General features: G+C 45.4%; 2 protein-coding genes across 11 annotated transcripts in view; one reads left to right on the top strand and one right to left on the bottom strand.

Moving 5' to 3' along the window:
* The window catches only part of Acsbg1 (acyl-CoA synthetase bubblegum family member 1), a 57087-nt gene extending 50298 nt beyond the window's left edge, over positions 1–6789 (top strand). For 9 of the 10 annotated variants that reach the window (XM_087560334.1, XM_087560339.1, XM_087560330.1 and 6 more), the window contains 2 exons: positions 285–531; positions 5024–6789. In XM_087560334.1, the coding sequence (XP_087416460.1) occupies positions 285–531; positions 5024–5109 (333 nt within the window). In that variant the 3' untranslated portion in view covers positions 5110–6789. 10 annotated transcript variants of the gene reach the window in all.
* Positions 5804–25208, bottom strand: Idh3a (isocitrate dehydrogenase (NAD(+)) 3 catalytic subunit alpha). The gene is given in 11 exon segments (NM_053638.2): positions 5804–7180; positions 9102–9254; positions 10617–10701; positions 11621–11685; positions 11784–11886; positions 13422–13555; positions 14196–14383; positions 15227–15341; positions 17308–17391; positions 20010–20072; positions 25111–25208. Coding segments are annotated over 11 exon segments (1101 nt in total). The 5' UTR covers positions 25138–25208; the 3' UTR covers positions 5804–7096.
* Positions 25209–25423: the final 215 nt, after the last annotated feature.

The raw sequence follows: 25423 nt of genomic DNA, 5'->3' as shown, positions 1-25423 counted from the left end.
TTCCTCTGCCACACTGGGCTGCTGGGACGATCCCTTCCACTTACCTCTACATTCCAGCTTGCAAAGGTCTGGCTGCCCACGCACATGCTCAGGCCCCAGCGTCACAGCCAGGCAGGGGGATGTCTCCTGTTGAACAGGAGCTAGGGTCACCAGCTAAGGTCTTACTCAGTCCACCGTTCCTTCCTCTGCTTCCCGAGCCTCAACCACCTCTGAAGCATCACTCTGAAACCCGGTCCACAGAATTCCCTCGGGGAGGGGTGGGTCCTCATCCGTCCTCTTTTCAGTGCACACTGAACCCAGAAACGTCTGAGCCAACCGACAATCTGACGGAGCAAGCTGTGGAGTTCTGCCAGAGGGTGGGCAGCAAGGCCAGCACCGTATCCGAGATCGTGGGGCAGAAAGACGAGGCTGTGTATCAGGCCATCCACGAAGGGATCCAGAGGGTGAACGCGAACGCGGCAGCCCGGCCCTACCACATCCAGAAGTGGGCCATTCTCGAACGTGACTTCTCCATTTCAGGTGGAGAACTGGGTAAGTGTTGTGTGGAGTTAGCCCGGGAGCTTCGATCAAGCAGCCAGTCCCTCCTGGCTTAGCTCCGGATTGGCTGTGACCAGGACTTACCTGGCTTGTCTGGGAGCTGCTGGGCTCTGGCCCGCTCCAGGCCTCTCTTGTCCCACCCAGCTTAGCCCAGGATTGATCACAACCATTTCCCAACCCAGCTTCTCTCTCTACCCACCTTTGCTCCGCGGATAAAAACACTCAGAGAGCTTTATTACTTTAGAATTTGCCTGCTAGTACAATTGCTGGGCTCAAATACTTCCTGCCTGGAAAGGCATGCCCTCATCAATCAATTTTCCTCCACATCCTTGGCCACCCACACGTAGAAGAGGCCTCACATGATTGCAGCTCCCCTTTTCCTCTAAGGCATGACAGAAAAAGCCCTTCTTTTTCCTTGCTTCTGCCTTTTCCTCCTGGGACCTGGAAGTCCCTTCCATCCAGCAACTGACTCCAGGCCTTCTTTATTGACAAAATCAAGAACCAATTAGAGAACCAGACCTTAGTATCAGCACCCCACCACCACCACACACACACACAGGTAAGTTCTTCTTTTCACCGTCCCTGGGGCTGTATAGGAGGGCCAAAGCCCGAGGCAGGGACAGGCAGGAGCCCATTAGGAAGTAGCCATGCTAGCAGAAGGTGTCAGATAGGGTTTTGAACAGCATCTGTGCTGGGTGCACGAGCCTCGGATTCTAATCAGCCTGAAAAACAACCACGCCAACCCCCTTGGATTAGAAACACTGAGAGGAAGAGGTGCATCTGTCCTGAACAGATGTAGGTGTCTTTTCCCACCTCAGCCTTTAAATAGCAGCAAGGAACTCCTCACAAAATATTTACAGTGTCTGGTTTCAAACTCATCTAGAGACGACTTAGAAGCATATAGGAAGGCATGTGCTGGTCATGTGCAAATGCATGTCTTTTCACATACATAGAATATTCGACTTTGGTGTTGAGGGAGGGAGCCCCTGAAACTTGTGAACACAGGGATGAGTGTGTTATACATGCACCAAAACGTATCAAAGTGAACAGGAAGTGTTTATCTGCCTTGACCGTGAGACTCTAGTCTCTGCTGAGGTACAGTGCACCCAGCAGGTATGCATCACAACTGGCGTTGTGGCTGTTAAAAGGACAGCGCTGTCTGGTCCACAGTCCAAGCCCAGAAAAAGCCTGTTGTGCAGCCTCTCCTGGTCAGAGGAGTCTCCTAGCTGTGGCATCTTGGGGTGCTCATGGCATAGGACACTGAACACGGCTCCTTGGTGAGACGCTCTCAAATCTGCTCACACTGAAAGGAGTCACACTGTCTACAGCACTGCTCTGCTGTATCAGAGATGCTGAGAATATATTAACAGGGTTTCTCCACCAATGAAATAAGCCAATTCAAGCCAAAGTAAAAGTATAAAACAGGTTCTGGGGAGGGGTAGCTCTTGGGTGGGTTCACCTGTCCAGAGGAACAGGGCCAGGGAAATTGCCAGGCAGACTGGAGGGAGGAGTCATGCATGTAGGGAAAAAGAAATGCAGGGAGGAAGGGGGTGTTAGAGACAAGGTGAGGGGGAGGAAGAGGGGAAGAAAGAGGCAGAGAGAGGGAGGGGAAGGGAGAGGGGAGGAAGGGACAGAGGAGGGAAGGAGGGAGGGGGAGGGAGGGAGGGGGAGAGAAAGGAAGGGGAGGGAGAGAGGGAGGGGGGAGAGGGAGAAGGGACACAAAGGGACAGAGGGAGAGAGGGGAAATGAGACAGTGAAACAGAGGGAGAGACAGAGAGAGAGAGACAGAGAGAGAGAGAGAATGAGATGAGAGAGAGAAAATCAGAGAGACAGAGAGAGACAGAGGGTGTGTGTGTGTGTGTGTGTGTGTGTGAGAGAGAGAGAGAGAGAGAGAGAGAGAGAGAGAGAGCGCACAGAACAAAACATCTGGATTCTATAAGGAAGAGCCTCTGGGGAGGGAAAGCCCAGCCCCTGGGTTTGTGGTTATGAGAGTAGAGGGCAGCTGGGGTATGCCAGCTACACCCTATAACAGGTAGGGACTGAGGGTTTGGGGGAGAACCTGGAAGTCAGGTCCACTTTGATATGTTAAATAAGCACATCAGCGGCTTGTCCTGGGTCTGAAACCCAAAATGTATAACCAGATTTGTTCAAGTTAAATGCAAAGGCAGTCAAATGAAAGATGTCTTCTCTAGGCAGTTTATAAAGACTTAATGTCTCTAGTTAGGGGCTGAGTTATGTACAGAAACATCTTAAGTTAGCCAGGACCTCAAGCCCTTTCACCCTTGTATTAAAGGGAGAAACAAAGGCTAAGAAAAGTGATTTGAGGAAAATATTTTAGACATTATGATGTTGTCGGGAACTTCAAGCATCCCAACATATCAAAGCAAAGTCCAACATTGTGAGCTGCCCATAAAACCTGAGGAGCTTTGTGTAGGAGTCATTTCTGCGAGACAGCTACTCCCAAGTGGAGAAACTTAAATGTGAAGCCTGTTATCCCAGCATTCAAGAGGTGAAAGAAGGAAGATCAGGAGCTTAAGGCTAGCCTCTGCTACATAGTGAGTTTGGGGCCAGCCTAGGCTACACAAGACCTCATCCCAAATAAATAAATTAACAAACAATAAAACAATAAGCATTATCTTTACTTTGGTGGACCAAGAATCAGGCAGTGGCTAGAGTGGGAGTTTCTCACGATGCTAGGCCAGCTAACAGGCACCTATTTGCACACTCATGTAATTGGTCACTTGAACTGGCTGGGCAGGGCCAGAGGCTTCAGTTCCCACAGGCTGCTTGCATATGCTAGCATGGCAGCTGGCCTACGGTTTAAGGAATGGTCTGAGAGTGCTCAAGAACAGAAACTACATTAGGTTGCTACAGTCACTTGCAGTTGATACTATGTATCCACAGGCCCCACATCTGTGGATCTAATCAACATCAGATCAAAAACTTAAAAAAGTTCTTGAGATTGTGTAGAACCTTCCCTTCCCCCTTTCTCCTCAATCCTGGGATTGACTCAAGGGCCTCCAGAACACCAGGCAAGAGCTCTATCACTAAGCAGTCTCTCTGGTTCTCTTTTTAAATTTTGAGACAAGATCTTAGTACATTCCCCAGGTTGGCCTTGAACTCAGTGTAACTCAGACAGGCCCTGAACTTGTGATCCTCCTATCTCAGCTCTCTGAGGAGCTGGGATTACAGGCCACAAAGACCTGACTGTGATTTTTTTTTTCATTATTACCAAACACTAGTTTATTTACGTAGCATTTATACTGTATCTGGTATTCTGAGCAGTATAGAGATGGCTAAGAGAATATGGATTTTCATGGGCTTTGCGCAAATACCATAGTTTTACAAAAGAATTTGGGCTTTTTTTTTTTTTTTTTTTTTGTTCTTTTTTTCGGAGCTGGGGACCGAACCCAGGGCCTTGCGCTTCCTAGGCAAGCGCTCTACCACTGAGCTAAATCTCCAACCCCGAATTTGGGCTTTTTTAAGCTTAGGTATCTGTGGTGGTTTAAATAAGTTTGGCCTCCATAGACTCATGTGTTTGAACTTATGGCCTGTGGGGCGTGGCACTATTAGAAGGTGTGGCCTTGTTGGAGGAAATGGGTGAACTGTGGGGGTGGGCTTTGAGGTCTCCTATGCACAAGCTCCACCCAGTGTGGAAGACAGTCACCTTCTGCTGCCTTCGGAGCAGGATGTAGAGCTCTCAGCTCCTTCTCCAGAACCCTATCTGCCTGCACGCCGCCATGCTTCTCACCATGATGATAATGGACTGAACCTCTGAAACTGTAAGCCAGTCCCAATTAAATGTTTTCCTTTGTAAGTTGCCTTGGTCATGGTGTCTCTTTACAGCATTAAAACCCTAGGACAGTATCTCAAGAGGTTTCTAGACCCATACCCCTGTATTCTGAGAGATAGGGTATGTTCATTCAAGGGAAAATCAGTTAAGGATAATAAGGGGACAGGTCAAGGCTGTATGTCATTCTGTAGTGGAAAGAAACAAGTCACTTCTGCTCCTGGGAGTGACACCCCATCATGTCCTCTGTAACGTGACTGCAGACTAACACTACTTTACTGTGACACGGTGGTCACAGGGGAGAGGGCATGAAGGTATATAATGCTAAAAGGACTATTGTCTTAGAGACTGTACAGTGTGTCCTGCTTCTCTGGCTTAGTACCTGACTTCTGGATTTCTATTTTTGTGATAAAACACCATGACCAAGCCAATTTATAAAAGAAAATGTTCAATGGGCTTATAGTTCCAGAAAGTTATGAGTCCACAGTAGCAGAGACAGCTGAGATAACTAGAAAATGGAAGAAATCTTTTGGCTACTACCCCCAAGGCTGTATAGTCTAATCCTTCCCAGACAGTTCCACCAAACTGGAAAACCAGTTATTCAAACACATGACCCTACAAGAGTCATTCTCTTCCAACCAATACCTCAAGGAACCAAACCTAGGCCACACTCATTTCTCCCATTTTTTCTTTTAGGACCCACCATGAAGTTGAAACGGCTCACGGTTCTGGAGAAGTACAAAGATATCATTGATTCCTTTTATCAAGAGCAAAAACAGTAGTCAGGAGCCATGCTTGTGGCTTCTGCTGAAGACCAGCCTGGCAAGCATCCTCCACAGGAACCTGACAAACTGCTTTTACCCTTAGTTCAGGGCACAGCACTGACATCTCCAATGCCTTCACCTGCAAATTGATTCTAACCACTGCTCCTATTCAGGTGTCCAATGAGACCATTCTCCTTCCCAGAGAAGGACTGCTCACTTTGGCCTCGGGTCCAGGCAGATTTACAAGGTTCTAGTTCATAGGTCTCCTAGGGCTGGCTGTTGGAGAGGGAAAGGGATTGGCAGTCCCATTACTAATGTGTGCTGCAGAGACAGCAGTCACAGCTCGCCTAATGGCCTGACTTTAATTCTGGCTTCTTGGAAACTAGTATCACTCTGCCACCTCACACACGAGAGAGAAGCTTGATGCTTAATAATCTGCTGCTGCCGCTGTGACTGTATTTAGTGTGTAATTTTCAGTATTAAACCTTTTAACAGATCTGCAACAAGTACCTGATGTCTTTTGTCAATGACAGGTGGGACAGAACATGAACGGTTAACTCAGAGCCTTAGTAGCATTAGTACATCATGAGTGGCCTACAAAGGTGCAGGATGGCATCTAGTAGAAGCAGCCACTTTACTACCACCTATTACGAGCTAAGCCAAAATGCCCTAAGGTACCCGACCAGGAAACAGGCAGCGAACACCAACACCTCAGACAGTTCTTAAGTTCTTTATTACTGTGGACCCAAAGCCACTGGTAACCAGAACAATCCAGTAAGACAGGGAAAGCAGCGGTTTTAAAGTAAAATACAGAGACGACTGTGAGTCCAAATAAAAGCTTTAAAAAATGACCCAGACATGGGTATCTGTTGTTAAGAAATCCCCTGTGGCCAGGGTACATTATGCAAAGCCATGGGTTTGCAAACTAGTACAAGGGCTAAGGGAAAACAGCTTGGCTTTGGTATGGGCCGAAGGGTATTTTCATGCTGTGGTGCAGAGGCTGTGGGAAGGGACAGGGGTGGGAGAGGGAGGGGCAGAAACTGATGGTCAGAAGCTGGCTACACAGGCCCCAGCTTGGCCTGATTTGTGTCAGTTTGGATTGAGTAAACCCCACCTCTGCAATTAAGTCTTTAACGGGTACTACTGAGGCATAGGGCAGTGACGCTTGCTTTAGGAAGTGAAGGGGCAGCCAGGCCTTTCCAGGGTCACCTGCAGCCCTGGCTGGAGTGTGGTCATGTGGGAGGGAATCTGCAGTGGCTGGCTCCTCTGACTGACAACTGCTGATGATTAGTCTAGTGAAGAGGAGTGATCTCCCTGTCTGAGAGCTCTTCCCCCCAAAATAGTAAATCTCAAGTAACAAAATAATCAAATACACAGAGCATCTGGGGCTTTGACAAGGATTATCTATATATTAATAAAATTACTTCCGTTGTTATGGGTTTCTTGGAGCTTACATTTTTATTAGTAGTAATTCATGTATAGGACAAATATCTTTACTTCCATATTTTTAAGAAATATATCATTTTTGCTGTGAACTTTCCCAGTAAATTTCTTTTGTGCCCACTATTTTTAGAATAACATTATCTTGTGCGATTGTTGAAACCCTGTTTTACTCCCAGCTGTTTTGCATAAACCAAAAATCCAGGGCTTTTGTTAAAAAGTTAAATATCTTCTCTTAATTCTGTATCAGAATATTTACAGTTGAGGAAAAATTATTTTGCCTGAGGTGTAAAATGGGTTAACAATGATAAATGATACAGTTCACTTATAGTTTACAAAACAGGTTTACCAGACAGACAATAAATACAAGCACTTGGGAAAATCCTTTGCACAAAGGCCTAGGGCCATTGTGTGCATCCATTGCAAGGGTTTTGTTAGGAAAAGGCCAGATTTGAAATGTGCTCTGTCACGAAGCAAGCAAACCAATGGTGGGCGCTCTCAAGGAGGATTACAGGGCATCCCCCTGGAGTGACGGACGGACTGCAGCAAATCCCCAGCAGAAGTGCTAATCTAAGTCTTTTACTCTACGACAGATTTCTTCTGTGAAGTCAGAGCACTTCGAGTTGCCTCCCAGATCTTTTGTTAAGCTCTGAGAACAGAAAGAGAAATAAACATCCATTAGCACCAGAATTAAAGCAAGGACATTGGAAGCACTCAGTGAACTAGGAACTAAGCAAGATACTGACCAGTCTACTGAATTCAGAGAGGTTCACACACACCATCTACCTACCCTATGAGGCCTAGGGAGCCCCATGAGGTGTGTACCTTGAGGTGTGGCAGGCATAATGGTGCACTGCTATAACCCCCACACTAAGGGGCTGAGGCAGGAAAGAGTCTTGCACACTTGAAGCCAGCCTGGTCTACATGGTGAATTCCAAGCCATCCAGGGGTAGATGGCAAGACCCTGCCTGTGCCTGTCTTAAAATAAGATAAGGCAGTAAAGAAACCACTGAAATGGCCACTCCATTAAGGGCCAGGCTCTTACTTAAATAAGGGACACCTGAAAGAGTTCAGGGCAGAGGAAATTAAGAAATGTACTGGTCATGCCCAGGGCTTTCTTTGGGAGGAGAGAGAGAGGGAGAGAGGGAGAAGAAGAGGGAGAGAGGGAGAGGGAGAGGGAGAGGGAGAGAGAGAGAGAGAGAGAGAGAGAGAGAGAGAGAGAGAGAGAGAGAGAGAGAGTAGTGCAGTAAGGGTGGCAGAGGCAGAGAACCAGGTTATCTGGGAGGAAGGAGGCCAGGAAGTGGAGGGCTGGATGCTCTGTGTAAGGGCTTTGAAATGTGTAACAAGTACTTATGAGTGGGCTGAGGGACTTTGGTATATAACTACAGGAGCATGTCAGTGGAGCCCTGTCCTTCACGAGCTCCTGAGGAAGGAATCCTTCTACCGTGCATCTTGGGCTCACTGCTGCCTGGATACACAGAGCCCTAAGAAACCTCTCTCAAGGATAAGGCTCCTTAGAAGCAGGAAGGTTTTCTAGCATTTCCCCTTTGCTCAACCTACTGACCAAGAAAATACTGGCTGGCTACGGAGAGTTAAATGGAAGCAAATCTAAACATAAAGTCTGTGGGGAAATTTTAAAGCTAAAAAAAGATGGTAAGGCATATTAGGTCTAATCTGGTATTTGCAGGCAAGCAGCATGAAAACATTTACACAGCTAACTCCTAACTCCACTTTAGGAGGCTAAGTCTCCAGTACGACCAATCTGTTTTCTAACAACTCATGTTTTCTTTACTGCAAACAGACATCAGCACGCTAAATTCCCTCTTGTGGTTACACCCTGCAGATTTAAGAGAGACCCTGTGTAAGTCAAGCATTCCCAAACACAGGTTTGGTATAAACAAGAGTCCCTGCCCTCTAAAGTGATGTCAGGCTGTTAAAAACATGTTTTCATTTCTTGTATTTGGCCATAAGAAGTAATCCTAACCTGCGACTTTCAGAAAGGACCCGTTTCGAGGCACAATGTTAAGAACGCTTGAGCAGATTGTAGAGCTAACAGCAGTCCAGCTCAGTGGGCCTATGCCTGCCTCTGGCTCTCACTCTTTCTGCTGTGTTCTGATGCCCATTAGTGCCCTTAATTCTTTCAGAGGAAGTATGTGGATTGCCCCCCTAAAATGCATACATGCACATAAATAAGCCAATCAAGATCCATCAGGGAGTGTACAGTAAGAATCTGTTTCAGGATCTGGGAGGTAGAGGAAGGCAGATCCCTGTGAGTTTGAAACCAACCTAGTCTACAGAGCAAGCTTTTTTTTTTCTTTCAGAGCTGGGGACCGAACCCAGGGCCTTGCGCTTGCTAGGCAAGTGCTCTACCGCTGAGCTAAATCCCCAACCCCTCTACAGAGCAAGTTATAGGACAACCTAAGCCTACACAAAGAAACCCTGTCTCAAAAACCAACCAAACAAAGCAAAGCAAAAAACCCTGCTCAACATCAACCCTTCCTGGGCTCTCTTCTCTTTCCACAGAAGAAAAACATTTCAACCAGCTTGCAGTTGTCTAGATTTACAGATACCTTCCCATCCTTAATTGTAGCAAAACACGCAGCCTCGATTTTTGCTGCGTGGTCAAAGAGGCCCATGTGACGCAGCATCATCACAGCACTGAGCAGCAGGGCCGTGGGGTTGGCCATGTCCTTGCCTGCAATGTCCGGGGCTGTCCCGTGAACCTGTGATGGCATCAGAAGACGGAGTGAGCAGAAGGGAGAGAGGATCAGGAAACCCTGGTCATATGCCCAGCATGTAGCGAGTTCTGGGCTCAATCCTCAACACCAACACAAATGAAAAGGCAAAGCAGCCTTCTGGAAAAGCTGAGGTCTCCATCCGCTTTCTGCCAACGCAAAATTATTTATTGAAAGCTGCTATGTGCAAGCACTGACAAAGATCTTAGAAATGACACAAACTATGAAGAAATGGAAGCTAACTTTTAAGAGCAAAACTGTGGGCCCAGATTAGGGAGATGCCCCAGTGAAGAAACCACACTGGCTGCACAAGTCTGAGTCTCCAAAGCTCAGACATAAGAGCTGGACATAAGCAGAAGCTGCTGTGTTCTCAGTGCCTCAAGGGAGGCCAGGGGTGGAGACAGTGGGTCCTGGGGACCATGTGGGCCAGGAAGCCTGGTGTTTGCAGCAGAAAAAACAGAGACCACGTCTCAAGGTGGGAAGAAAAAAGCAACACTCTGATCTCCACATATATAAGCACGACACACACATACCCCTAGTGTGTGTCTGTCTGTCTCTCTCTCTCTTACACCCCCACACTCCCCCACACACATACCATAAGTTCATTATACACATAAACAAAAAATTGTGGGTCACTAATATTCTTTAGTAAATTTGGTAAAACATTTTAAAGTGAAGGAAGACACATAAAAAATATCTGGCCAGACATGAGGCCAGAGGATCTCCAGTTTGAGATCTATATATCTATAGACTTTATCTAAAAAGTCACGGTGACACATGACTTTAATGCTAGCACTGAGGGAAGCAGAGGTCGACAGATCTCTGAATTTGAGGCCAGCCTAGTCTACATAGCAAATTCTATGCCAGGCTTAGAATTTTGAGGTCAGATCACAAAAATTAAAACAGACACAATAAAAAGTAAAGTCTAATTTTCTAGGCAATTTGCAAAGCTGCAGAGTTAAACCTAACAATGAGGCTGAGCGCTGCTCTGGCTGCAAAGGCACAGTTATGGGCAGAGTGCAAAGGCGCAGATATGGGCGGGGCACTCCATGAAGCCACAGGTCCCACATAGCACCTTATATACTGACTGAGGAGAGACAGGGAAGACAGTGCGAACGGTGATCAAGGGTAGAACCAGGTGGATGATCAACTTTAGGAATCAGGCTCCTAGAGAGACAGGGGACTGACGGGAAGGGGTGGCCTGAGATGGGACACCTAAAAAACTGAAAGCCAAGAGTGATGGCACAGGCCTATAATTCCAAGGCCAGAGGTGGAGGAAGAAGGATCATGAGCTTGATGCCAACATGGGCTAAACAAGGAGACATTCTGTGTAGGTGTCAGTGTCCTTACCGATTCAAAGATGGCAACACCGTTGGCTCCAATATTGCCACTTGGAGTCACACCAAGACCTCCAATCAGTCCTGCACACAGATCACTGAGGACAGAAAAGGGCATTTTGAAAAAGAGAGCAATTCACCTAGCACTTAGATTTTCGTGTTTAGATGTTACACCCCACTAGAGGGAAGCAGAGTTCCTTGGAGAAGTGGCTCATTCCAGGCGTCAGGGACAGAAATGGAGATGACCTGGAGCACTTTACTGTGCCAGTTAGGCAAGGGTCAATGGGCAGGCCAAGTCCCAGGGACACAGGAGCCATGGACAGGAGGCACCGAGCTCAGTCCAGACAACCTGAGTCAGTGAAGGTCTCACCAACGAATAAAGCAGAAACCCAGGAGTACACAAAGGATATTGACAATGGACTACACAAGCTGAGACTCTGCCTCAAAAATTAAAACAAATAAAATTAAAAACAAAACAAACAAACAAAAAAACCAAAGCCCAGAAGCTTTGTATAAAGCTCCACAGTTAAGGCCTATGTCAGACTATGAGAAGGAATAGCTTTCACCTCTCAACAGAACACCACAGAGGTATGTAGAAGGAAGGATGGATGGGCTTAGAAAGTCAATATTTCCCAACATCTCATGGGGGTATAAGGGAAGGAATGAAGGAGAAAGAGGTGGCAAAATGCCAACAGTTGAGGCCTGAAGTACTGAGTACATGGGCTTCCTAGTACCATTACTGTAAGGTTTTGTCAGTCTGAGATTGTGTCAGTAGTGACTGGGCCTGGGGGTGGAGCCCACGCTAGCTTAGCACAAGCCTCAGCACAAAGGGGTGGGAGGAAGGGAGGGGAACATTATGGAATGACCATCAGTCTAGCTAGCCCTGGATGTGGCTCAGCTTCTGTGGCAGACACAATAGCTTAAAACATGCTACTGAAAACATAGAGCCATGATTCACTTTAGAACGTGTATGAATAAATTGTAGGCCGAAACTAAAAAGGGCACAGTGAGACTTACCTAAGGATGTCTCCATATAAATTTGGCATGACAAGAACATCGAACTGGGACGGGTCTTGTACCATCTACGAGGAATGACAGTGGGCACTCAGCAATCAGTCTGCCTACCACGGATACACGGGATGCGCATGGAAACAACCAGCAGGCACTGACACATACTTACATTCAAACATACAGTGTCGAGGTACATCTCATTAAACTTAATGTCTTTACAGTTCTCTGCAACTTCCCTGCATTTTTGCAGAAAGAGCCCATCTGACATCCTCCTGTATTTAATAAACAGATGATGTGTTAAAAATGAAGCAGAGTCAAATCGAAGAAAATTAAGTTTAAGAAAGGTAAGTTCTAAGGGGCTGGAAGATGGCTCACTGAAGTGCTTAAAGCCAGGTTCAGAGCCCCAGCACCCACAGAAAAGCTGTAATACCAGTGCTGGGATACAGACAAAAGGACCTCTGGACCCACTGGACCCACTGGACCGCTGCTGGAGCCGAGCAGTGAGCTCCAGGCCAGTGAGAGACCCTGTCTCACAAAAGGTAGCCATTGTTCCTAAGGATGACACCTAGAGTTGTCCGTCCACTGGACACATGCACACATACTTGTACACACATATAGTTGTTTAAGAAAGAAAAGCCTGGCATGGCAGCAGGGCAGCACGGCAGCACAGCAGCACATGCCTCTAACCCTAGCACCAGGAGGCAGAAGTAGGCGGATGTCTATAGTTCTAAGTCAGACAGGGCTACAGAGTGAAACCCCGTCTCAAAACCAAAACAAAACAAAACGAACAAACAAGGTTCAGTTCCAGAATCCAGAACATCTGGTTTCAATTAAATAGAATTATTTCTTGGACAGCTAATAAATTGGAAATTGAAAATTTTTCATGTAATTATAGATGTACAAAAGTGTAAGATATGCCAGGTATTACTGGCACGTGCCTTTAATCTCAGCACCAGGAGGCAGAAGAAGGCAGATCTGAGTCAGAAGCCAGCCTGGTCTACACAGTGAATTTCAGGACAGCCAGGGCTATACAGAGAAACCCTGTCTAAAAAAAAAAAAAAACAAAACAAAACAAAAAAGAAGCGTAGAGACATGAGATAGTTTTTTTTTTTTTTTTTTTTTTTTTTTTTTTTTTTTGCAATAGAGAAGACTAGATTTTTGAAGCATTATCCACCAAGAACTAAGAAATACTTTTTTTTTTTTTTCTTTTGAGACAGAGCCTCAAGCAGCTCAAGATGGCCCTGAACTTGCTATGGAGCTAAGGCTGGCCTTAAACACCAAGCGCTGGAGTGTAGGCACATGTGGACCCATGCACAGGCTCATAGGAAAATTGCTTTAGGAGGGTAACTGCTAGTTAAATTGTTTACTACTATAGAGGTCTTCCTTAGGTTAGGAAAGCTGTGTCTTTGTCCAGTCGAGGAGCCTTTAATAGACTGAGCTTGAGAACCTGAAATGTCAGAGAAACACTTCTGACAGCATCTGTTCTATTTTAAGCCCCAGAGTACACAGCACTTGAGAAAACACCCCTGCTCTCCCACTTGGAAATATGAACTGTGTGGCCTCAGCTAGCCTGACCGACTTCCTCTAGCTTCCTTCTGACAGCTCGGCCCCCTTAGCTCCCAGGACCTGAACTCCTGGCTCTTCATTTGTCCCTAGCATCTCCCCAGTGAGGTCCCAAAGGAGAACATGCCAGTCTGGTTGGTACACAGTTCTTTTCCAAATATGGGACTCAGAGAACAAACTGGAAACTAAGTCCTGGGAGCTCCATCCCCACACCAAAGCAAGTCCTGGGCCTCTTGGGACTCACATGATGTTGGCCTTGTGCACAGCTGTGACATTGCTCCTGTGGTTGTTCCTCGCGTACTCAAAGGCAAACTCGGCAATGCGCTTGCTTGCTCCTTCAGTGATGAGCTTGATGCTCTGCACAACCCCATCGACGATCTGAAAGGGAGCACGCCATGCTTCACTGGAGGGACATGGCAACCCTTTGGTACCAGCAAGCTTCAGAGCACAGAGCGCACTACTGTGGCAGCCTGCAATCAGTGAGACAGGCGTAGCAAGCCTTGCTATACAGTGACCGACAAGAGACGGGCACCAGGCAAGGACATACAAACTGTAGAAGGCAAATTCCCAAGTTTATACCAGGCCTACACCCCAACAATAACAGGCCAGGTTCTTCCTCCCGTTTATTTGCGTAGTCAGCCAGAGATCCACAGCACCAAAACAAACACCCAGCAACTCCCCACAGAGGGGACACTGACCTGTCTGTCTTTGGGAGGTATTTTAATTGAGAATTGGAACAAGGGCCTAAAATGCACAGAAGGGAATCTCATAGGGAATAAAAACATCTCTGAAGCAGGTGGGAAAGCACAGGTCTTTAATCCCAGCACCAGGGAAGCAGAGCAGGCAGATCCTATGAATTTGGGACCAGCCTGTTCTACATAGTGAGTTCCAGAACACTCATGGCTTAGAGACCCCATCTCAAAACAAGAAAAACAAAAAAGCACCTTTTAAAACTACAAAACCTCTCCCAAACAAACAAACAAACAAACCAAAACAAAAATCTCTGAGATGAACATACCACATGCTCAATTCCACTGTATTCTCCTTCTGTGTTCTCTCGGATGGTGACAATATTTACATCTGTGTAAGGGGTTTTGTAACCTTCAATTGAGACACATGGCCGGACATTGGCATAAAGATCAAATGTCTTACGAAGCAACAGATTCATAGATGGATGGCCAGCTGCTATTGGGGTCTTCAGTGGGCCTGTAAAAAAGAACAGTCAGGTGACCACACCCTTGGTCTCACAGGGAACCTACTAACCAACGTGGCTCCTGTAATCTGTGGTCTGCCTTCAGACCCAAGGGGAGGAACACATCCTAGGGAACTTTCTGGACTGTGAACTGCAGTTTCTGTCTTGAGAACTTCTAAGGACCCAGCACCCGAGAGGGGCATTTACAAACAGGGGTAGCCTAAGCTCACAAGCCAGTGGCTTCCTAAAGATGAGATTAAAACATGGATCTGAGCATGGTTTTAAAACCTGCACCAAATGCTAACTATTCCAAATCATGGCCTTAGGCACATATTAAAATAACAAAAGCATTAAAAATCGGATGAGAGGTAACAGACCTGGAAATAACAGACAGAGTAAAGTTGGTACTAGCCGGAGAGACTTTAATGTTTTTACCAGAGTTTTCAAACAAATGTCCCAAATAAGAAATAACATTCTCAGGCCAAGAAGATAGCTCCAGAATAGAGCAAAGGAAGGAAGGAAGGAAGGAAGGAAGGAAGGAAGGAAGGAAGGAAGGAAGGAAGGAAGGAAGGCAGGCAGGCAGGCAAGCCAGCTTCTAGAGATGAATGCCTACAACTACAGCACTCAGAAGGCTGAGGCATGAAGAATCTCAAGTTAAAAGAAAGTTCTAGGCCAGCTAGACTAAATACTGTGAAACCATCTCAAAAACATAAACATTTACTAAATAAATCAAGTACCTTAAAACAATGGATACTTCATAAAAGGAGGTCCTCACTTTTGATAGACTGTATTTGGCTGGATGCATGTATTCTCAAAATATGGCACCTAGAATCAACCACAGCCCCTCCCCACAGTACCTTTCAAGCCCATCTTGTTCTTATCCATGGACTCTTTGGCTTCTGGAGGGATCATCCACTTTCCTCCTGGTCCTTGAATCGCTGTGACGTTCCGCTCCTCCCACTGAATAGGTGCCTAGAAGCCACACATCAGCACAGTCAACCGGACGGACTCCAAATTACTGACAGTGAGACCACAGTGACAGTTCATCAAGACTGGATACAACTAGTGTCCATACACAGTAAGAATGTGTCCTTCAAGGTCCTGACATGCTGGAAATGATACTCACTAAGGTGCCCAAAGGGAATGTGCACTACCCTGGCCCAGTCGTCACACCCAGCAGCCACCTGCTCATTTATTTTCTTCACAAGGACTCTTAAGGTGGCTATAATTAGATTAGCATAAGAAGTGGAGAGATAAGGTTCACAGAAATGATTCATAGCACTGATACATGGAGGAGCCTTGTTAAGAGTCTACTGATATGAACAAGTCAGCAAATCTATAAAGAAAAAGCAAATGATTGCCTGGTGCTAGGAATTGGGGGGTTGGGAGTGGGCAGGGGGAAAGGAACCTAGAATGACTGCTATGGGTTATGGGCTATCTTTTTTGGTGATAAAATTGTTCTGAATTAAGATTATGTCGATGGCTCACAACTCTGAATATACTAAAGGTCATTGGACTAGATGTTCGTTCCTCTTCAGATCCCTTTTTTGTGTCACAGTGAATATGTGGAGGTTAGGGGTCATCTTTGCTGTTGGTTCTCATCATCCACTTGTTAGAGACAGGGTCTCTTGCTGTCTGCTGCTGTGTATACCAGGCTAACTGGTCTGCAGACTTCCGGAGGCTCTCCTACCTCTGCCTCCCCTCTGGCAATAGGAGCACTGGGATTACAGACACCATCCAGCTGGGTGATGGTCCTCATACTTGCCCAGCAAGCAAGCACTTTATCCCCTGAGCCATCTCTCCAGCCCTAGATCATACAATTCTAATGAGTGATTTGAATAGCATGGGAATTATGTCTTGGTAAAGCTGTCTAAAGAACAAGACACCAGTTCCTTCCCTCCCCTCCACCCTGCAGATGAAAGCTGACATTTGGTAGCCAGCACACTGCACAGAACTAGACAGAGAGCAGAGGAAATAAATGATGCAAACCTTGCTTGCAATTCTTTCTTTCAAGATCACCTGTAGAAATTCTGAAGCACTTCTCCAGAAGTCACAATGAGGCTGGTGAGTGAGCACGAGGGCTGAAAGCACCACGAGTACTGGAGTGCTATTTTGATTATGGAATAAATAACACACCAGTGTGGGAGATTCGACCATCCACTCTGGCAGTGACAGACTGCCGTGGCTCTCAGAAGGCTGGCACAAGAACACTACAAACTCAAGGCCAGCCTGAGCTGCACATTAAATTCTAGACTAAGACCAGCCCAGGTTTCGGAGCAAGACTGCCTCAAAAGTAAACAGGGCCTGGGGAGATGGTTAGGGGGTTAGATCTGTTGCTCTTAAAGAGGACCCACAGTTTAATCTCCTCCACCTCCTGGAAGCTCACAATCATCTGCAACTTCACTTGTAGGGGACCTGACGCCTGCTTCTGGCTTCCAAAGGCACCTGCCATGCAGGCAAAACATACATGCAAAAAAATAAAACTTAAAAAAAAAGTAGGCAGATAAAACAACTATCTTGGGTTTTGGACAGTCTCAGCAGGCTGGTCTGGAATTTACTATGTAGCCAAAGCTGGCCTTGAACTCACAGAGATTTGCCTGTCTCTGCTTCCCAAGTGCTGGGATAAAGGTCTAGACAGCCACACTCAGCTTCAAAATAATTTCATTTATTCATTTATTTCTGTGCACACAGAGTGTGTGTAGATGTGGGTGCCACAGTGTTTGTGGAGGTCAGAGACAGTAGGGAAAACATCTCCTCGCATCACGTGGGAGCTGGTAACCAATCTCAGGTCATTAGGCTGGGCTGCAAGGGCCTATACTCTGTCAATTTACCAGCCCTCGGCTTTTTATTTTTAAGTAGAAAACTGTAGAGATTAATAATAACACTTACAGATCATAAAGTCTCTGTAGAATATCCTAAAAAGAATTTTAACACTTACTTTGGCGGCATCAAAAATCTTCATAACTGAGGCTGAAATTTCTGGGCCAATTCCATCTCCAGGAATTAGAGTTACTGTCTGAACCTGAATATGAGAAATCGTCGAAGAAAACAGTAAGAACTGGTTTTTATTTATTTTTATTTTTTTTTTAAAAGAGTATTGCTTACAGAGAAACCCACTTTCCCAGGGTTTATCCAAAAGACCCAAATGTTTTAAAGAAACAGCAAACCTCCCACTGTGATCATGACAGAGGCAGAAACCAAGTCCATGATACCCCATGTCTCTACTCTCAACTGAGTTTGGAAATTTAAATAGTAACACAAATGATGTTCCTCAATAAAACAGAAATAAACCACCAAGTACACTTCCTGATTTGCATTTCTTTTCAGACAAATGTCAACAACTAGCTGACTCAAATCTGTAAATTCCAAGACAACAGACACTTCAGCTCTTCACGAAAGCTCTTCATGAAAGCCCCAGCCTTCCGGTCTGTGGAATCTTAGGGAGGTTCTTAGGAAACAGTCAGGCTCATAAAACTCCAACACGTTTCCTGAATTTTAGAGATCTGTTTGACCCTCCAAGAAAAATCAGACTTCATTTTTGAGGGCTTCCAGGTCCCTCAGTTCCTCTATGAACCTGTCTTCATCTTGAGATCTAAGTGAGTACGGGTGTCAATAGCAGCCAACGATGAGGTCAGTCAGACCCACGAGGGCCAGTGGACAGTGAATGCGTCTACTGTACCACACCAATTACTTGTTCCAAATGCTCTGAACAACAGTGAGCGAGCATTTCAAACGCAGGAAATAAAACATGCCACAAGAAAAGACGAGAGGATCAGACCCCTCTTCACTGGGAACTGCATTTTACCTAGCATCCAGTTTCAGTGCTTCAACTAGATTTTTAAAACCTTATTAATTGAAAGGGAAGAGTAGGATAAGTATAATTAAAGTACACTGTACACATGTATGAAATTCTCCAAGTTAATAAAAAATATTTTAAATCATAAATTCATTTGTTTTAATCATTAATTCAACTTTCCTCTGCCTTATAACGACACCTGGACAGGTTGACTAACTGTTTCTCAAGTTTTATATATGGCTAAATCAATCTTTTTTTAAAACAAAATACACCTTCTTTATTTCTTTCAAAATGACCTCATTGACCAGGCTAATATATATTTTAAGAATCAGTAGCCTAAAGGTTAAATACCAGCAGAGAACCATGACTGTTTCACCAACTTCCAGAATGTGCTAGGTTTTTCTTTTTCTTCTATTCACTCTGGTGCTAAGGATGAACTTGGGGGCATGCTAGGCACGTAAACAGTTACATCCCTAGTCCTTCTTACTTTGTATTTTAAGACACTCTCTGAAGCCCAGCAGGCCCTGTATTTTTTTATCCTCCTGCTTCAGCCTCAGGAGTAGCTGAGATGACAGACTGGCACCACCAGGTCCGGCTTCAGAATGGGTTTGAAATATTGGCATGGCTAGTCTTGAGCGTGAAGTGCAAGTCTTATTCTGCATTTTTAAGAACTGTGTTAGTTCTCTAAGAATTCCATACAGTGTGCCGTGATCACGTTCACCTCCTTGCAAGTTTTCCCAGACACACCTCCTCCTTCCCTACCCACCTAACTTTGTGTCCTTTTTTTTCTTTTTACTCAAGACAATTTGTAATGCTCAAATATTTTTGAACATGTGGAATTCCAGTGGAGCACCGTCATTTGACCAGGATTCTACTCTAATTAGAGAAAACAGACTTTCCCTCTCCCAACAGCTAATACTTGCCAATCACTCTGCAGCTAGAGGTACCCAACCCCCCCTCCATGCTGGGACTTAGTCTGGCTTGGGCTTGCCTGGGTCCTGTGCAGACCTTCAACTGCTCTGAGTTCGCATCTGCACTCTGGCATAAGCAGGGTCACAGGCTCCTTCTTCCTGTTCTCCCACAGCTAATGCCATCTGGGAAGCTACTTTTCTTCCCCAGGACAGACAGCAAATAGGAGGAGGAATATACTATAGTCTCTTCAATTCCTCATGACATAAAATATCACGTGGGAGTACAGGAATGAGGGAATTATAAAAAACAAATCGGATGCTATAGAAAGGGGGAAAAATAATAAATAGGAAGTCACTGACACACAGTCTTGGAATGCTCCAAAAATGTGACATCAGCTTCTCAAGCTTAGGATTCTAGAGCCAGGAGGTCCAAAAGCAGCAGGTTAAAGAGCACTAGGTGATGATCCACTACATGGGGTCTACAGACTACACAAGGAGAGTGTAAGACTGCAGGGCCCACAGAAGCACAAGGTGCTCAGAGCTGGTGACCAATCTCCCGTTTCTAGGGAACAAAACAAAAATGCAGGGCAGGTTTTTGAAGCTTCTCAAAAAATAAAACCCCTAAGGGTCTTAAGACACCAGTGATATTATAAAATCAAGTAACAGGCTCTGGGTAACTTCTATTTTTATCATGGCTCCTTGAAGATATTAATGGGAGAAGCTTACATAGCCAAATGTAACAGACTCCTCGTAATAGGAAAATGACAGAGATCTGTGTATTTGTCTGCCAATATTTTTAGTATACATTAGACGTGTGGCCAATTCCCTTTAGTTTTAAATAAACAAAGATGGAATGCTAAGTAATAAATGTATTTGAGCATCTTTCTTGAGAAACTTCTAAAAGGAAAAAATAAAAGACATAATTATACTCACGCCACCAGCAAAACCTCTTGTCACCTGTTTTGTGTTGTGGAAGGCACCCAGCAGCCGAGAGACCTACATTAACATCAACAGAGAAATGTTACACACAGAACTCACAGCTGAATACTTGAGTCATTTCTGATATTTTTGCTTGGGGGGGGGATGGAAAAACTGGATTTTTGTTTGTTTGTTTGTTTTGTTTTGAACTTGGGAGAATTTCCAGGAATATTATCTCAAATATTATTAGCTCAATGGGGCTGACCTGCTCAGACTTGAAACCCCTAGACTGAAATTCTGTACTTTTTCTTTCTTTGGGGGTTTGTGTAGGCATATGTGGTAATAAGTGTGTATATGCACATTTGTGCATTTCTGTGAAAATCAGAGGTGCACACTGGATATCTACCTCTTCTCTTAGTTTTTGACAGAGGAGCTCACAAATTTAAGAAGACCTGGCCAGTGAGCTCCAAGGATCCTCCTGTCTCAGCCTCGTTAATGCTGGAATTACAGGCACATGCTGCCACCCAGTTTTTTGGTTTATTTGTTTTTATGTAGGTGCAGGAAATGTGAATTCAGGTCATCATGCTTGCAGGATTAGCACTTTACAGACTGAGCCAATTCCCCAATCTCAGCACTAAAGATTTTGAAAGCTTTTTGGTATTTTTGAAATTGAGTTTATAAAATGTAAATTGTCAAAAGACTTAGAAGATGAAATGAAACTATGCTTTTTTATTCAAACCTTAGTTTTCTCTAATGCTCTGGTTAGTTTTGTTAATACTCTTGACCACCAGAGGATGCCACATGCTTTAAGAAAAATTTCACTAGATTTAAAGTGGCACAGTCCTTAAGAAACCCAGGGTATGACTCCTCCTGAACTAATTCTGTAGATAGAAGGGAAAGACCAGGGAACTGTCTAAGAGCAAAGTGACCAATCAGCAAATTACTGAGTTCTTTCTTTCTTTTTTTTTTTAATATATTATTTATTTATTATATATATGAGTACACTGTAGCTATCTTCAGACACACCAGAAGAGGGTGTCAGATCTCTTTACAGATGGTTGTGAGCCACCATGTGGTTGCTGGGATTTGAACTCAGGACCTCGGGAAGAGCAGTCGGTGCTCTTAACCACTGAGCCATCTTTCCAGCCCTACTGAGTTCTTTCTAAAAATTAATATATATGCCATCTCTCCAGTAACCAATCAGCAAAACAGGAATAATCTTTCCTGGCCTAATAGAAGAACTGTGATCCCAGTCACTCAGTAAACCAAGGCAGGAGGTTCCAAGTTCAAGGCCTGTCTGGGCTGTGCGGAATCCTCAAGACCAGCAACAACAACTTAATGAGACCATATCTCAAAAAATAAGGAAGGTTGGGGACATAGCTCAGAGGCAGACCACCTGCCTAGCATGTACTGACAAAAGTGGGGGGCAGGGGCAGGGGTAACTCAGGACTTCTGAGTCAGTCATATGTCAATTCTTTTGGGAATATTAATATAGTTTATACTAAACCGAAGATAGTTTATTAGCAGTAGTGATGTCAATGTCTCAAGTTCCTGTGTATCCCTGGCTATCTTAGAAGTCACTCTGTAGACCAGGCTGGCCTTGAATTCATAGAGATCCGCCTGCCTCTACCTCCTGAGTGCTGGGATTAAAGACAAGCAGCAACACCTCCCAGCTCACAAAATATTTTATTTAGTTCTTCTGGTAGCACAGCAATAGAGTTATTACTTTTACTTATGTTATTTGTATTTTATTAATTTTTTGAGAATACAAAATGATATAAAAAAAGGAAAATAAGTCACCCAATAAACCCAACAATCCTACCACTCAAAGACATCAACATTAATATTTATTCCCGATAGCCACTAGCATATGTACATGTTTTAAAGGGCATTTCCAACTTTAGCTAAGTGTCATAATGTATACCTAGCACTTGGTAAATTTCTTTGAGTTTGGGGTTAGCCTGGTCTACATAGTGAGTGCTAGGCTACACAGTGAGACCCTGACTCAAAGAAAAAGCTATTACAGATGTAATAGCTCAGTCCTTCAGAAATGATACAAAGTCTTATTACAATAAAATGAAAACAAATAATTGGGTACACAAACCAAAGCACTCAAATGGTTAAAAAAAAAAAATTTAATGTAACTTTTCATGTTAGACGCAAGAGCAAGGAGACATGTGCTTTTTCTTTTCCCAGCCCTGTGCTTGTAAGCACAGGTACTTGTGAGGCTAAAGAGGGAGGACTGAAAAGACCAGCCAGGCAGTGGGAGTGCACATCTTTAATCTCAGCCAGCACGTGGAAGGCACATCCCATGTGCCCCGGAAGATCTGGAAGAGCAATCTATACAGAGTCTATGCATTTTGTTTTGGGGTAACAAAAAGACCCAAAGGGGAATGAATGGAAACGAGCACAGACCATATGGAACCTATAACCCAATGCACAGCTTCTCAGGTTCCAGGGAGGCCAGTGTACTGAACAGAGGAGAGCCAGGTGTGGTAGCACGGCAGGGAATTCTCTAGGTTCTAGGCCAGACAAGGCTATGGAGCGAAACCATCTCAAAAAAAAAAAAAAAAAAAAAAAAAAACCAAAAACCAAAAACAAAAAAACAAAAAACAGAAAACAAACCAACAAAATTCAATCCTGCTGCACTGGCCTACAAAGTGAGTTTAAGGTCAACCTGGGTAATTTACTGAGATAGATCTTAAAATTAAAAATGGAGGGAAAGAAAGGGGCTGAGGATATAGCTCAGTAGTACAGTACCCCTTGCCACCAGGGTCAAGGCCCAGCACCACAATAATAAGTAAACTGATTTATCTGCTACTGTATCTACAATGCCTGGTATTGCCTTCTTAGAGTTGATAAATCCCTTCAAAAACAAGCCATTCTCAATCCTACGTGTAGCCGAGTTCCCCCTCTAGCTTCCATTCCTTTAATGACTGTCGTCTAAGAGCCAGTGTTTCCCACAGTTCCATGGGAACTGTGATCTTGGACTGAAGTAATGCACTGACAAAGTCCATTCAAAGAGAAGTTCCCAGCACACAGTCTGTTACTTTGTAATACACTTGTAAAACCCAAGGAGATTAGTTTTCAGGAAAAAGGACTTAGCCTTAGCTTCATGTCCTTGATTCCAGGCCCTGGATCACCTTAACCTTGTGACTCCTCACTTCCTTTTTACCTTCATATTCCAACCAAAACCAGGAGATACTGTGCAGGAAGTAAACCAAGGCTTATCATAGTCTTTGGAACCTGGAAAACCTCTAAGACCTTCACTTTCTCTGTGGGGAACATCTATGATCTGCAATTGACCTTTTTTTTTTAAAGAAACAAATAAAACTTTAATGGGCACAGGGTGTGGTGGCTCACAACTCTTAATTCCAGAACTAGGAAGGTAGTGGAAGTAGGAAGACCAGGAGTTCAAGGTCAGCCTTGCATACAGCCTCGGCTAGACTAGTTGAGACACAGTCTCCAACAAAACAAAGCCTTGAAAGGAAGCCTGGTTCTTCATGACCCCAGTTAGCCTCACGAGCCCCTTCTGAGACCCTAATCCCTTGAGAGAATGAACCACTCTACCAAAGGTCACACAGGCAATCAAGTCCCAGGGGAACATCTTCTTACCCTACCGCCAATAGTTTCTGAACTCTTGTAGATTTTTTTCTTACAGGGCTAAAGGAAAAACCAATTTCCCAGCACACTCTTGACCAGGTATCTTTATTTAGTCCCTCCCCTGAAGGCTGGCTGTACCTAACAACATGGATCAGGTAGTGTGTACTAGCCCTGACACTGAAGTACTGACTTGTTGCTACACCTTTAAAACCAATGTGACCTAACAGCATCTCAGGCAAAGGGGGGTCTGAAAGCAGTGACAAAAAAAGACTCTAGGCACTGGACAAAAAAGCCTAGTTACCGATGTCCAAGAACCACTGTCTGCTTGACAACTGCCAAGACAGCTGTATCAAGAGCTTGGAGAACTCCGGGTTTTCATGTCCTACACGGGCTAGGTGCTTTCATGCACAAATAACTGGGACACAAGTACAGGTATCTTACAGGTGGGCTCACAGACAATAAATAATTTGCATAGGGCACACAACTGGTCAATGGCTTTGTCAGAATTTAAAACTAAGACGCCCTTAATTGAATTATTAGTAAACAATAGTGTATCCCCAAACCTCTCTTTAAACTTAAAGGAAGGGGGGAGGATACCAAATTTTATTTAAAAATTTGCATTGCTTATAGCAGACTTCTAGGGAACTACCTACAATGGTGTCAGATAACCTAGGGCCTGGTCAGTACTATAACCATAATTAGCTAAAGTGACCTTGGCCACTGGGTAGACAGAAGGGAACTTAAAATCAAGATGCTCGGGTTTCTCTCAAAGATGACAAAAACCTCCTGTAAGACCTTGAGCAAGTTTGTCTTCGGGGACGGGTCAGCTCCACCAGGAAACAAAAAAGATTGCATATGTAACCTGAGGCGCCTTCCAACTCTAGTACCTGAACAGGGAGAACTAGAGAGCCTCAGAACGCAGGGTTCCCAACAGCGGAAGGTGAAAGGACGATGCTGAGGTCTTCCTGGATGTTCAGAGTGTAATTCCAAGGAGCATGATGCCCGTGTCCTCTGAAGGAGGAATACCTACCAGAGCATCAGGCATCACTAGGAAGAGTTCCGAAAGGGAGAAAAATTTGGCTAGCCGAACGGCCCGGGATTCCCTCACCTCGAAAAACCTCTCGCGCTAGCCTTTATCCGGTCAAAGGCTGAGAGATCAGGGAGGGGCGACCTGGGCGTGCTGCCCCGAGACTTGCAGGTGACAGGGCCGTGGGGCCTAGGCAGCCTCTCTGTGACCCTCAGGGGCACCGGGCGAGGCCTGTGCTCCTATCCTGGAGGAGACTGGGGTGGGGACACCGGGAGCAGTACGGGCCGCCTTGACCTTGACGCCGTCCCCGCCCGGCGCGGCTGTCCCAGCTCAGGGCTAGCCACGCTCGGCGGGCCGGCCACATTCCGCGAAACCCTCCCCGCGGGCCATGAGCCACCTCCGCGTGCTCGCCTCCGCCATCCATGAAGCGAGATCACAGCCTACTCTCCCCGCTCGTCCGCGAGCTTGCTGCCCTGTAGCGCTCACCTTGGACACCCACGCGGACCCGGCCATCGCGTCCACTTCCCTCACCGCGGCGACAGCGGCAACACCAGGGCGCATGCGCGTAGCTGGCGCCCCAGTCCACCCCGCACGGCCCCGCCCCGAGGCTCCGCGTGGCCCCGCCCCTAGCTCGGGTCTTTGCTTCGCTCAACGCCGGCTCCCGACCCCGCTGCACAGCTGCCGCTAGCTGACCAATCATCGTCTTAATCTTTTGATGACGTGACAGCGGGTCCAGCTGCGACCCGGAAGCCACCTCTCCCCTCCCCTCCCCCGCTTCATTCATTGAGTAGGTGTTTGG

The sequence above is a fragment of the Rattus norvegicus genome, chromosome 8 (genome assembly GCF_021556685.1).
Source record: "Rattus norvegicus strain SHRSP/BbbUtx chromosome 8, alternate assembly SHRSP_T2T, whole genome shotgun sequence".
Lineage (NCBI taxonomy): Eukaryota > Metazoa > Chordata > Mammalia > Rodentia > Muridae > Rattus > Rattus norvegicus.
The sequence above is the reverse complement of the archived record's forward strand: the minus strand, read 5'-3'. Positions and strand labels throughout refer to the sequence as shown.